Source organism: Lytechinus variegatus, chromosome 11, assembly GCF_018143015.1.
Source record: "Lytechinus variegatus isolate NC3 chromosome 11, Lvar_3.0, whole genome shotgun sequence".
Taxonomy (NCBI): domain Eukaryota; kingdom Metazoa; phylum Echinodermata; class Echinoidea; order Temnopleuroida; family Toxopneustidae; genus Lytechinus; species Lytechinus variegatus.
This window is the reverse complement of record NC_054750.1, coordinates 26685838-26701188: the sequence shown is the minus strand read 5'-3', so window position 1 is coordinate 26701188 and position 15351 is coordinate 26685838. Positions and strand designations below refer to the sequence as shown.

The window sequence follows — 15351 nt, the reverse complement described above, 5'->3', positions numbered from 1 at the left end:
TAACTTAATTTTGTTTTCTATTCATGATCGGGTGTGAAATGATTTGTCTATTGATATACAAAAGCTACAGTGAAAACCATTTTCAATTTTCTGAGAAAATGACATTTCATTTATTTTTTACCATTCGCTATATATGTAGGAATGCTGCTCGCATATGACGTCACAAATCGAATGATAGAAATTCTAATAACTTTTTAATTATTTGATGAATTTTTCTCAAATCTTCGGCAATATTTTTTATTATTTTTTCTGCTATTTTTACAATAAACTTTTTGTCAGGGTGAACTTCCCCTTTATATAGGAAGATACCCAAATACCCACTCTTTTCCTAATTCACAAGAGATGAATAGAGTGTTCTTTTTTCAGGTCTGAAATCTCATTTTCCGCTCGCGCTTTGCGTTCGCATTAGTTATACCTATCCTGTTCATGATTACAAAAAGTGCTTGGAATATAATGTTGCCATTTTTTAAGGTCGGAATGTCAAAAACTTTCAGCTCGGGCTTCCCGTGCGCACCATGTAATTGTTGAAATATGTATCGTCTTCATGGCTAACTGCAAACAGTACTTAACATGTCCCTTAAGGTCAGGTCAGAACTTTTTTTTGTTTAAATCTGCTCGCGCTTCGCGCTTAAATTATCTAGTTACATACGCATCTTGTTCAGGATCACAAACATTGCCCAGGAGGTTCAATTATCAGGACAAAATACATAATATTTCAGCTCGCACTTTGTACTGGCACTATTTGAATATGGCTTTATGGGATCATTACCTATTCAAATTGTTTTAAAAGAATAAAGATAAAAACTGTTAGGACTACCCCTTCAAAGAAACAATCAAACAAAACTCAACTTTGAGCGGCCGATCGGGGAAAATACGGTAAAAAATTCCCCCCCCCCCATTGCGAAAGCTGGATCCGCCCCTGGAAAACCAAGAGAGAAAGAGGGGGGTGGGAGTTGGTCTGTTTTTATTTGGGGGTGAACATTTAGGAATATCCCGTTGTGACCTTAACCTTTTAGGGAGGGAAAAATGAAGATTGAAATAAATCCATAAAAGAATTGAAGGTTGTCAGATTTTGGGTACCAAAAGTGCCCAAATTTGATTTTTTTTCTGCACCCCCACCATTCTGAAGTCTTTAAATCGCCTCTTCTAAGGGGAGCACTAACCAGTATATGGATGTACAATTTTATTATTTTAATGGTCTTATAATGACCTATACCGAAAAACCAGTCTATAAATAAATTTCTATCAGGATATGCTCCGCTGAGACTTCGTCTGGCTTCGTTTTAAAAAAGGCTCCTCCGAAACGACTGATTTTTTTTCAGCGTAATAATGACCTTGCATTTCAAACTGAGTTTTGTCCACACAAGTCAGTCATGAGAGGGTGAAGGAAAGGGGGAGAGGAAAAGGAAGACTGAGAGGGGGACCGGGGGGATGTTGACGAGGGTATGATTTCTTTCTGATTTTCAAGGTACAAAACTCCTTGTCTCTCCTACTTGAATCTCTAGCCGATCAAGATCATTTCAACTTGAGAACGCACTAAACTTGGAAAATGCCCAATTATTGCTAGTGAATGTCTGCATGTGGTCGATTTTCAGAGTTTACCCAACTGATACCGCTGATTGCATTTTAATCGCCACTTCATCTAGCTATTATTTTAGTAAACGTTTGCACAGAAAACTGCTGACAGTAAGCAAACAAGAATTCTCTCCATGAGTTTACCTTTGATATCAGTTGTAAATGATAAAAATATATCTTAATTTTATTTCAGATATCATATTTACATGAGTCAAACAAACGTACTAAAAATAAATCATTGTTATAACAGTCAATAAATTTACTGATTTCCAGGGGTGTATCCAGCATAGTCCAATGGGGGGGGGTGTATCATCATTTTCCGTGATCGCCTGCTACTGGATTCGCCTGTCAATTTTGACATTTTGCCTCATTTCCCCTCTTTGTTTTGATATTTTGACAGTTAATTTTGTGTTGTCTTTAAAAGGAATAAACAACAAGCCCTCCCCCGTCCCTTAATCCCATTTCTCCCCCTTAAATTAAATCTCCTGTATACTTTCAATATATGCTTCAACGTTACCTGATTTTTATTGGAGAATTCAAATGGTTCTCCGACATAATTTCTGAGGGGAAATTATTCCATCATATGTCAACATCTTGTTGCTGGTTGTCCACACAAAATGGACTAGGCGTAAATCCCATGGGGGGGGGTGGTCTTCGTGAGTGGTGAAGTGTTTCTGATTCTCGCCTTGTGAACAGAAGGGCGTGTGTTCGAATCCAACCACGGTCTAGCGTCCTTTGGCAAGGCGTTAATCCACACTTTGCCACTCTCGACCCAGCTGCTAAATGGCTACCCGATAGGATGCGAAAGCTATTGTTTGTTTGAATTTGCCAGCGCCATTATGAGGCTGCGATTAATGCAAGGAATGTCCCCCAGGGAGTGGAAATTGCGCACTTTTTGTTCGGGATTGAAATGAATCCAATGACTGGGGTAATGCTGTTAAAGCGTTTTGATCCGTTAAAGAAAATGCGCTATATAAAAACTATTATTATCATTATTGTTGTAGAGTTTTCTCCCCAACAAGACCTTTGTCTACAGGAAATAAATTCGTGGACTCGTCCCTGAAAAAAGACCTTTTTGAACCATGCTCCTACTATAATATAGCCATGTTTGAATAACGGTGACGTTCTTATAGCGGTTGTGTTTGGGGTCAGAAGTGTCTGGATACCTTGAGTCTTGACAATCATGAGAGTGTGTTTTGGGGGTGTGTCGGAGGCACGCCTGATCCTATCTTCGATATCATCAAGCTACTCCCTGGCTAGAGTAACCCATGTGCATGTGCCACAAGACTTTTATCACAATTTTTGTTTTCCACTTATGAAGTTAGTCAATCCAAAACCAAGATTACCTAATAACGATTTTAAATACAAACAAGCAAGGTAACGTTCACAAGGGCGGGGTGGGGCCGGATGGGGGGGGGGGGGCGGAGTGTACGTCACTCTAAAAGTGTCCATGATCAATACGATTTTTAGGAACGCCATAAAATTGGACAATGCCCAACGTTACAAGTGAATTTCTGCACGTGGTCGGTTTTCAAAGTTTACCCAACTGATACCGATGATTGCTACTTCATCAAGAAATAATTTTAGTAAACGTTTGCACGGAAAACTGCTGACAGTATGTAAACATAAAAATGTTCTCCATGAGTTTAACTTTGATATCAGTTACAGATGAAAAAAACATATCTTAGTTTAATTTTAGATAACGCGAATATCATATTTACTTGAGTCAAACAAACGTACTAAAAATAAATCATTGTAATAGTCAACCAATTATTTACTGATTTTCAGGGGCGTATCAAGCATAGTCCAATATGGGGGGGGGGTGTCATCATTTTCCGCGATCGCCTGCTTTAATACATAAAAAAGCTTTTTTGTTTCCCCAACATGTTTTTTTTTTCGATCAGCTGCTAACAAATATAAAAGAATCTTTAGGGCGGGGTCTTAAAGCTTAAGTACATGTTAACTTAATGCTTTCAATATCATTTTATTTCACAATGACTAAAAACGATGCGAGCGCGAAGCGCAAAGGCAAAATTTAAGTGAAGGGGATACATTTTAAGGAGTGTTAGGAGGTATCAATTAAAAGCAAACGTATTTCACATGATGCGAGCGCGATCTGAAAAAAAAATGAAATCGGGATATTTGAAGAACTGTTTGACATGTGTGATGCATGAAAATCGTGAGATGGATAGGCCTATATGTCAGGAAATGAAAAATACAGTGTCAAGCGCGAGTTGACATTTTTAGGAGATTATTTTTCTTCTGGCCCCCCCCCCCCTCTGGCGGTCCTTTCGATCCTAATGGATTCGCCTGTCATTTTTCACACTTGGCCTCTTTCCCCCTCTTGGTTGATGGGACCTATTGGCAGTTAATTTGTTTTGTCCCTTTTACTGTTCAATTTATTGGATAACAAAAGAAAAAGAAAGTACAACAAGTTCTCCCCGTTCCTGTATCCCATCCCTCCCCCATATATTCAATCTCCTTATATGCTTCAAAGTTACCTGATATCTTATTGGAGAGTTCAAAAGATTCGCCGACATAATTTCTGAGGGAAAATTATAACATCATCTTAAAAAAATATTATGAGTGCATAGATGTCACAAGACACAGTGAGCTTGGTTGCGCATGCAAATGGACAAGGCCTATGCATATACAAGGGCGTGGGTGTGTGTGTGGGAGGGGGATGGCCTCCGTGACTGGGGATAACATTTCTTCCTTAACACGGCCCTTGTTTTAGAAATACATATTTAGCTTGGAGAAGAAACCGGAGATGCAAGCAAATGGAACGCTGTATAAGTCCGTCATTCTCTGAATGAACTATTTGAAATAAAAAAAATGTTTAACAATATTTTTTAAATTTTTAAACAAATTCTTTAAAATTTTAAAGAAATTGTTTAAAAGTTTAAACAATCGCTGTAAGAGCGACGGGCTAAAATAACGTTGCTTGAAATTTTAAACAACGTTTTTTACAGTATTGGCGATAGTATCCTTTTTGTGAAAAAAGCGCTGGTTTTTATCTGTTTTAAAGGGGAAGTTCACCCTGAAAAAAACTTTGTTGTAAAAATAGCAGAAAAATTAGTAAAAAATATTGGTGAAGGTTTGAGGAAAATCCGTTGGAAAGTAAGAAAGTTATTAGAGTTCAAAGTTTTGGATTTGTGACGTCATAAACGAGCAGCTGCACCATGTGTTATGTAATATAAAATGCATGAATTTCAACTTTTGTATGGTTCCTGATGACTTAATTTTGTTTTCTATTCATGATTGGGTGTGAAATGATTTGTCTATTGATATGTAAAAGGTACAGTGAAAACCATTTTCAATTTTCTGAGAAAATGACATTTCTTTGATTTTTTTACCATTCGCTCTGTATGAATGCTGCTCGCATATGACGTCACAAATCAAATAATTGAAATTCTAATAACTTTTTAATTATTTGATGAATTTTTCTCAAACCTTCGGCAATATTTTTTATTAGTTTTTCTGCTATTTTTACAATAAACTTTTTGTCAGGGTGAACTTCCCCTTTAATCTGTTTCAATAGTGATGGCAAGATTTTCAAAACAATTTCTGATAGGGGGCCTATATATACATACTTTCGGCTACACAAAGTATCAATATGACCACCTTGAAATTATGCCCCTACTAGATAATATCTCCATGCATGTTTGGATAACGGTAGCTTTCATTCCATTGAGGATAAGAAGTGTCTGGAACCTTAGACTATCATGAGAGTGTATTTGGGGGGTGTGTCGAGGGCACGACTGATAATCATCTCTTTATGACATCCTTGGCTCGAGTAAACTCTAGGCATGAGTCACCCGAGCGCGAAGTGTACCAAAACTTTGTCATTTTTTTTGCCATTAAAAAAGTTATAGTCGATCATAAACCCAGATAACCTAATAACGATAAATGAGGTGCCATTCGCAAGGGGGTGTGGGGGGGGGGGCTACAGACACATGCAGTGTTGTAGTCAAGGCATAAACCTCCAAGGCCAAGGCCAAGGCTTTGAAAAAGTAGGCCTTAAGGCCAAGGTCGAGCATCAAGGCACTACAACACTGGGTACAGAGCGTCACTCTAAAAGTGTCCTTTTTAAATGTGCTGATCACAGTTTTGTTTCGTAAATAATGACCCCCTTTCTTTAAATATATGCATCATTTCACCGTATAAAATGCCCTACATTAATGTTATTGCCTTCACTCTAAAAACAGTGAGAAATTTACCCAATATTTGGTAGAAAGGGAACATCCATGTTTGCTGGGTAATTTCCCCAAAAAAACTTTGAGCAAAATGCGTGTTTGAAGGGTAAATTTCAACGCAACGTTGCGTAAAATTTACAACATACAATACATATTCCCATTTTACCCAATATTGGGTAAACTTTTTTTTTTTGGGGGGTATTTTTTCCTAGATAGTGCCCCCTTCCTATAGCTCTTAAATAGCACTTCAAATTCTGCATGAGTTCGCTTTATACATGTTTTATAAGTTGGCTTGTAAGAAGCGATAAGGGACAATATGCCACCCTCAGTGAGGCAAAGCTAGGCTGCATCATGAATGTACTCATAATATTCAAAATATATATGGCTATGGCTATCATAATACTCTCACATTACGTATCAATTCAGTTGTGTATATTCCAAAGTAATATGTAATATTATTTAATTCATATATTTCATAATATGTAATATTATGCAACATAACATACGACTGTACATCTGTTTTCTTTTTTGAGATTTTTTTTTTCAGCGTAGGCTACCGTTCGACCAGTTATAATTTCATTTCAAGAAAAAAAAAACATCACAAAACAGCGGAAAACAACGGTCAAATCGGAATTGTTGTTGAAAGGTGTATGTTTGATAACGATCGTTGAACATGCAACAATAGTATTTTGGAAATAGTATTTAAAAATAGATACAGATATGGGACAAAAGTTCACCCGCCTCGGTTTTGACTTTGGATTGCGACGACTGAGGCAGTAGAGAAATCGATCGAGAACCAGTATAAACCGGTTTGTGAATCTTTGCTGTATGTGGTCTCACGGATTGACATTGTTCGAATGGTGGCGATGGTGCGGTCTATGCTTGGGCTACATACTGTATACATGAAAGTCCTGGGTTCGGTTCCTGGTACTGTTCTAGTGTGTAGATAGAGAGATAGAGAGAGGGGGAGTGCAGATGAAGATCACTTAATGAAAAGCGGCCAGCCTCCTTTAAATTACTCCTAAAATGATATAATGCAATCACAGATAAGAATATGACATCACTTCTCATACAGCACATGCTAAATGTATTGTGTTTTATTAGAAATGCATGATCACTTCCTCGATTTGGTTTTTATCCTATGCTATCTTATGCTATTCATAAGAATATGCCTGACTGGTCAAATATTACATAATTACCTTTGCTCCTGAGTCTCTCTCTCTCTGTTTACCTCTGCCCCCTTTCTCTCTCTATCTCTTCCTATCTTACCATGTCCTTTTACTTTCTCATTCCAAATCTTATTTTGATGTGTATATATGTTTTCTTTACTTATGTTTTCTTTATGTTATGAATTATTTTTTGGTATTTATGCAGAGCCCTGTGGAAGACCAGCGATTTTTAATGAATATTTTAATTGTATATATTGTGTAATTTTACATATTTGTTTGTATAAAGCTGAACAGGCTACTCTGGATAAAGATGTGAAATAAATAAATAAATAAATAATCGCCCCCCCCCCTGCTTATGACACTTTTGTACACTTGTTTACATTAATTTTCAATTGCTGAGTTTGATCTTCAGGTAGCACTGGCGTATGAAGTGTACATCAAATCTGCTGACACAAAAGAAAAGATCAATATATTATGAATTAACATTTGATATAAAAATGTACTTGCATCTTGTGATTATTATGCTGACAAACGGAGATAACATCGATGAAGTTCATGAATATTGATATAAGATTATAGCTCTTTTCAAAATTTTCATTACAAACATACATAAGTCTTTAGTATTGCCGCGTCAAATAATTATATTAAAACGCAGGGGCCATCAGCGATCATAATATAAGCAAAATTCTAGGGCCTTTTTGTGCTAAAATTATATGAGACTTATGAGACGAGGTATATGGTTGTATAAATAAGGATAGCTAAATTAGAGAGGTTTCAAAGTGTTTAAACTTCAAAATCTAACTCCATTGTACTCACAATTCTTTTTCATTATGACATAATTATTGAAATTGTATAAACGGTTTGTACTGAATAACAACGTCTGGAAAATCAAGGCTAGTCGCGGATTTCGAAGCATTCGAGGTCACATGCATGTGGGTCAAATTCACGGTCACATGGACGATGGCATGTTATACGAAGTCACGTTGCATATCATGCTGGTCGAACAATGTAGCGTCGGTCGTCGAAGAAAAAAAGAGTAAATTGTCATAATATTTCCGGACAAGGTCCTTCTGCATGGGTCGCGGGGTGCATTTTTTTTTTGGGGGGGGGGGTGCAGCGCAACCACTGGAAATTATAGATTGGTAAGCTATTCGGTTTTCACCGAAATGGTCTAACTATTTTGAACATTATTTGGAATTGAAAAAGTTTTTTTTGACAAACTAAAAAAAAAAAAAAAAAAAACCGAAAAAAAATTAGCCACCCCCCATTAAAAATCGTTCCCAGGCCCTGTCCGTATACACCCACCTTTTTTGTGAAAAAAAATCCTTGGGGCGCTGCGTGGATTATTCTCCATAGGCAGCACCCATGAATTCTGGTTAGTTTTAAAAAATGAGAAATATAAGCAAAACCAATTTTTTTTTTGCTTGTCAAATTTCTCGCGACAGAAATAACTTTTAATATCAAGTGATTTTTTTTGGTGTCAAATTTACATCAGCACCCCCAGAAAAAAAATTGTTCCCAGGGCCCTGCTTTCATAGTTACATAAGCCCCCCCCCCCCTCATCTCTCTCTTTCAAGCTATGATCATTTTATGGTTGAAAAAATAAATTCAAACGTTCCAATAATGAGAATGAGACTCGTGATCACTGATCTCTTGATAGATCAGTGCTCGTGATCTGCTCGTGATATCAACGGTGTTATCTCCAAGGAGGGGTATCACCCACTTTTTTTGGGGGGGGGAGAGGAGGGGTATAGATCTTAGGTGGGAGTGATTGGAAGACAATACAGGATATAATTAATATGAAATAGGAAAATGTTTATTGATATCAAAGTTTCAAAATGTTATTATTCTCCTTGACAAGGAAACAATGGGGCCTATACCTTGTGGAAAGAATTCTGTATAGTATAGGGCCTATTATAGGCCTACGCTGAAGATAATCATGAGATGAGGTAAGCTTGTAAATAAAATATTTGACAGGTCAAAGTGAAAGGGCTTGGAAGTGTGTTTAACTTCCAAATTTAACTCTATTGTAGTCACAATATCTTTTCACGATGGCATATAATAAACTCGTTTTAAGAAAACAATTTTTACTGAAAAACGATGTCTGGGAAACCAAGACTAATCGTGGACTTTAGAACATTCGAGGTCATTATCGCTGATACACAGATCAGTGGGGCACATTCACGGTCACATGGACAATGGCATGTTCTTGCGAAGTCACGTTGTTTATCATGCTGGTCATGGTGTGTTGCGTCGACAAGGAGACCGTCGCAATAACATTTCCGCAGATAGGCCACCTCGAAGCGGGGGTGCAAGATTCTTCTGAGGGTGCGGGAGAACGTACCCCTGGAAGTGGGGGGGGGGGGGGTGCAATATTCTTCTGAGGGTGCGGAAGAACGTACCCCTGGAATAAAATGATGTGTTGAAATGCAAATGGCGAGTTTTTCTGACAAAACGAGAAAAGGAAAGAGAGAATGGAAATCAAAGAATGATATCTTCTGAAAATTATGTCAAAATCTATCCCGAAATTGGATTTTGTAATAGAACTTTCGAAATTATTGCTCGCTCGCAACTTCACAATTTTTGCCGATACACCGTACGGGCCCCGCCCTCAATTTTTTCGGCCCTCTACCCCACTGGTTGAGAGCACTCGCGTAAGTCCAGGGGATATATTAGTATCCCCCACTTTTAAAGGAGAGGGAGGGGGGGGGGTAGGTATAGGGCAAAAGCGATTGGAAGGCAATTCCGGTATTGCAATGACACGAAAATAAACTTTTAGTTGATTTGAAAGCTTGATTTTTGTGATTTTTATTATTTGATTTGGTGAGATATCTCGCTGCAAAAGAAGAGGAAATATTTATTTCAATTAGAGGAAATAGTTAATTCAATTAGTGAGAGAGAAGGGAAATACGAAAGAAAGAAGAATGAAAAACTCCCACACAATGTTACCTGGGAATCGCTTCTAGCCAACAATGAAAATATAAAAAATAGACATGGATATAAAAAGTTCGTCTCTATTGTGATTCACCTGTTTACAACCGATTTGAGAGATGCGTGAAAATCTAAAGGGAACCAGTTTAAACTGGTTTAAAAAGCTCTGCGGTCTAGTCTCAATCATTCAGACGTCGATATTTTTTTTCTCGTCTTCACCAATGCTTCCATCTGATAAAGTATAGTATTTTCAGTATATTCCACTGTCAGTAGGCCTATTTTATTTGCTCCATTATTATATATATCTATATATATATATATATATAGACTTGGATCTAGAGACGCACTTGGTCATCTATGACCGTACCAGATATAGGAATGTCAACAAAAAGATGACGAATTTCCGAAGTGCGTCACATCAAAGTTTCACCCCGTTTTATCCACCCCAATTATATTCCATGTTTTTCATCATACTTGTAATTTATGCATATACTTGTCATTAAAAAAAGTTTAGGCTGAAAGACTACCATCGCACGCCAGTTTGTTTTTGCCCGACAGCCGTGCTCCAGTTTGGGGTTCGCCATGTCATGGAAGTAAACTTTTTTTTTTTTACATCCAAGTTTATATAAGGGAATTTCATTATCACGAGTTTCGTGCCTAAATAGTCTGCATACTTATCCATAATGGTACTTTGTCCGCGTCAGTAGGGTTATTGTCATTTTGTCCTCATTTTTCATTACTGTCAATATTTGTTTACCATTTTCAAACCCTGTTTTTAGTATTAATGTTAAAAATCTTGTACGTTTCCCAGTGCTGTTTTTGTGGTACTAACCTCCCATTAGCAAAAGCAAGCTCGATATGCTTGTGCGATATATATCTGCTTTTTATGTGTTTTATTTATGTTTATTATGAAAAAAAACATATGACATAAAGTTGTGAAGAAGGGGGAAATAGGAAAAGAAGATAAAAAGATGGAAGAGAAGAAGGCGAAGAGAAGAATAGAAAGAAAGAAAGAAAAAGAGGGAGAAAGAAAGAACAGAGGAGGAGAAGGGCAAAGGGAAGAAAAACAAGAAGATTAGGAAGAGAGGAGGAACAGAATACCAGTAAGAGGAAGAAGAGGATACTTTTTCTTTCTCTTCCTGTTCCATTTTACCATTCAATAATTTACCCCCCCCCCCCTCTCCCTGATTTCTTAGTATTCCTGGATGTTTTACTATTTTCCACAATCATTTTTACATTTTCCCCCTCTCTCGACCTCCCTTTTCTCTTCTCCTTTTCTTAATTTCTTTCCCTTTTCCTTTAGTTCTACCCTTGTCACTTCTCCCATTTCTTTCCTTCTCTCCTCTGCTCTTATTTCCCCCGGTATATTTTTGATTTTCTCAGCAAAATCCGTCAGGGGGGGGGGGGTTGGTCTCGATTGCCTCAGACTACGCCCCTTGATAGCAATTGTACAGTAAAAGCGTTTCATTAAATAGGTCTCAGGTTTTGATGACATTTCAAAAACTTAACCTTGGTTAAGCAACCGCCACCGTTGCTGTCAGAAAAGCAGCTCCTATATGATAGTCTCACCCCCTATCTTTCTATAAGCCAGCCCCATCTGAAAGAATGAAAGGCACATCACAAACAAAAGACCAAGAGATATGTTTCACTTTGTACATGTATATTTGTGAGGACCTAAATTCATTGTGCCATTGCAGGAATGCCCTTAGCATCATACTATCGCACATTGCATGAGCGCAGAAAATCCCTTAGTTGCGTGCATAAGGGCATTAAGGATGTTTCTGCACCAGTGAGGTGCGCGGAAGTGTGGTGCTAAGGGCGTTCCTGCACCGACACAACAAATCATTGCCTTAGTAAGATAGCCTGAAACAATAATGGCAGCACAAAGGTTCTTACCCATGCAAAATACAGTGTTGTACAAATTAAGAAAAGAATATTTGAACACTGGACATGAAATCATTGAAAACTATAACGATCACTGAAGGTGACTGATACCCCTGCCGTACACCGTTACCATGGCAACAGTTTCCATCACATGAGTTATACCATCACTAGGGACCTTCAAATCTAAACCGAAGTCTTATCTTTTCAAACAGTATTAGTCATTGGCACTTTGACACTCATCCAAACTCTTTCATTCTTTCCTTTCTTGTGTGCCTCGGAATAGAATATTTCTAGATAGATGGCACTATATAAATGCCTATTATTATTATTATGAAAAATATGTCTTGCCTATTTTTACCTCAAGACCAACATGTGAGTCAAATTTCATGAGAATTGGTTGAAAACTGATGAAGTAGTATGAACTGCAAGATTTTTTTTACTAATTTGGGGCATTTCTGACAGACACAAAATATGTGTCTGGCACATCTTAACCTTGAAACCAATGTGTTAGATGGCACTATATAAATGCCTATTATTATTATGAAAAATATGTTTTGCCTATTTTTACCTCAAGACCAACATGTGAGTCAAATTTCATGAGAATTGGTTGAAAACTGATGAAGTAGTATGAACTGCAAGATTTTTTTCACTAATTTGGGGCATTTCTGACAGACACAAAATATGTGTCTGGCACATCTTAACCTTGAAACCAATGTGTGAGCCAAATTACATGACAATACAGAAGCAATCCATGAAATATTATAATTGCAGGAAAAGATCCTTTGTTCATGCATGCCCCATGATGCTGTGGAATAGACTACCTGAAGACATAAAAAACTGTTGGCTATCTCTGTTGAGTCCTTCGAAAATTATCTTAAAACATTCCTATTCACTTCTTGGTCGCGTCGTGGTCTAGTGGTTCTGACTCTTGCCTTTCAAACAGAGGGCCGTGGGTTCGAATCCTAGCCATGGTGTGTTTTCCTTCAGCAAGAAATTTATCCACACTGTGCTGCACTCGACCCAGATGAGGTGAATGGGTACCCGGCAGGATTAATTCCTTGGATGCTTGAGCGCCTAGGCAGCCCAGCTAAAGCCGGGGTTATAATAGCAGGGCCCGCTGGGAGAACAGTTTCCGGAACAGAAGTGGCTACCCTAGGTAAATATACCACTATTATTATATTATTAATTTCTTTATGCACCTTGAGCACTCTACAGAGTGGATTCAATGCTTTATAAGTCACATGTATTCTAAATCTATACATAAAAGAAATGAAAGATATATGAGAATGGTCCTAGCTTCTCTTTTCCTTTTTAATAAACCGAGCTGTACCACTGAATATACAAATTTGAGTATTTTTATACCAAAGTTTTGGAAACTATTAAAGCATTGTCTTTAACTTGTAATTTTTCTTGTAGAATACACTGATTAAAATGATTTAAAAACAAATACTTAGTTTATCAAAGAGGAACGTAGAATCTACAATCAGTCTCATCTAGACTTCTTTAAGTTAAGGAGGTAGCAATGAACGAATGATGCATTCATTTAACCCTGATATGAAAAAGCTCAAGATTACAATTACAGAATTCATTTACAAATACCCCAAATAAAATCATTCATTATTTCTGATCAATTAAATATGAATATATGATAAAACATAATGCTGCCATCTATATTAAAATTTGAAAATACATTCAGGTGTTATAAAAATATAGCCATATGCAAATGGAAATAAAACTTAAAAATCATCCATTGTTATAATTTTTCAAAAATCAGTAAAACTGAAATTTAGCAACAAAATCAGCTAAAGTGCAACAATATAAGTTTTATGCATATTTACTGTTGCCAGTAGAGTATTTTGCTTGGGAAAAAAAATTATGTTTGAAACTAGACTTTACATGTATTTTGCTTGTTAGCAGCCTGAATTATATGATGACCAAAATGTGTCAGGAGGATTGTGATAACAAAGGCCAGAACCTAGTTTCCATGTTTATGAATTCACTCATGATAGGTTTTAAATATGAACTGATGTATCATGATCAGTGTTAAATACTCTGGAATTGAAATAAGATTTTAATCTGAAGGACATGATATATATTGTAGGGTATAACTTATTTCATACATATTCAGTATAACACTTTACAAATCTAACTCATAAATTGTAACTTTAAAATATCTAAAAATGATAGTTAAGAAAGAATGTCCCTACATCACTATACATGTGTGTGTCAGGAGAAAGTGGGGATATTCTATTTTTTGGTTTGTACCCAGATAAAAAGATTGCATACTTGATCTGTAATTAAAAATAAGCAAAACCAAAGTCAAAGAGTCACATAGCAATGATATTGTCACCAAGCTTTTCTGCCATCCTGTGACAAACAGGAGCAACTATTTTTCAAAATTGACTTCTTTTTATTGAATTGGGATATTTTCTGTATGCTCTACATGATTAGAATCAGAGTCACACAGACCCCTATTTTTGAAATATAGACATTTCAAAAAGCTAGTAACTCTATAAATTTCCCTATTAAACAATATCACATTTTTCTCATTCGCTATTAAAGAGAAATCAATCCACTGGGTTGCTTCTTTTTTGTCATGGGACGGCAGCATTTCTGTCATGGGCGTATATGTATACTATATGACGGGTTGCAGTTGGAACAAACATGTATTTATTCATCTCCAAATGTAAATGAAATAGGAGCTACCTATCATGAAAGGGCCTTCATCAATGATCTATCTTACTAACTGGTAGAAGTGACAGATCTTGTTTAAAAGTCCCAATGTCCGTTATACAAGCCCCCGACACGCCCTCATCCTGGGGGACAACTCTTGATTCCGATTGGTCAATCTTTGTGTGGATCAAGCTCTGATTGGTTGAATCCATCTCATCTCCATTTTGATTGGCTGATGTGATGGCGATGTCATCCATGTCTGTGTTTTCATTGGAGGAGGATTTCAAGGGGTTGTTCTTCTCGTGCTCACCGTATCCGATGACCTAAACAAATGAAAGAGAGGAACGTTGTCAATTTGGCATCTTTCTCCCTGATTGCAGAGCTGATTTTTATGAGGCATCGCATGGCCAACAATGTGCAAACAATCAAGGCCTATACTCTTGGCACTGTGTGGGATAAGTCTGCATCACAAACAAATACAAACTGTGTGATGCCATGACTTTTTGAGTCACCCGGTCCATATTGTCAACCTTAAAGGGGAAATTCACCCTGAAGAAAACTTTGTTGTAAAAATAGCAGAAAAATAGTAAAAAATATTGGTGAAGGTTTGAGGAAAATCCGCTAAGGGGTAAGAAAGTTATTAGAGTTCCAAATTTAGGATTTGTGACGTCATAAACGAGCAGCTGCCCCATGTGTTATGTAATATAAAATGTATGAATTTCAAATTTTGTATGGTTCCTGATAACTTAATTTTGTTTTCTTTTCATGATCGGGTGTGAAATAATTTGTCTATTGACATACAAAAGTTACAGTGAAAACCATTTTCAATTTTCTGAGAAAATGACATTTCATTGATTTTTTACCATTCGCTATGTAGGAATGCTGCTCGCATATGACGTCACAAATCAAATAATTGAAATTCT

General features: G+C 36.9%; 1 protein-coding gene across 1 annotated transcript in view; it reads right to left on the bottom strand.

The window, feature by feature from the left end:
- Window positions 1-13670: 13670 nt before the first annotated feature.
- The window catches only part of LOC121423878 (nardilysin-like), a 33162-nt gene continuing 31481 nt past the window's right edge, over window positions 13671-15351 (bottom strand). The window contains 1 exon segment of the mRNA XM_041619397.1: window positions 13671-14751. Within this exon segment, the coding sequence (XP_041475331.1) occupies window positions 14482-14751 (270 nt within the window). The 3' untranslated portion in view covers window positions 13671-14481.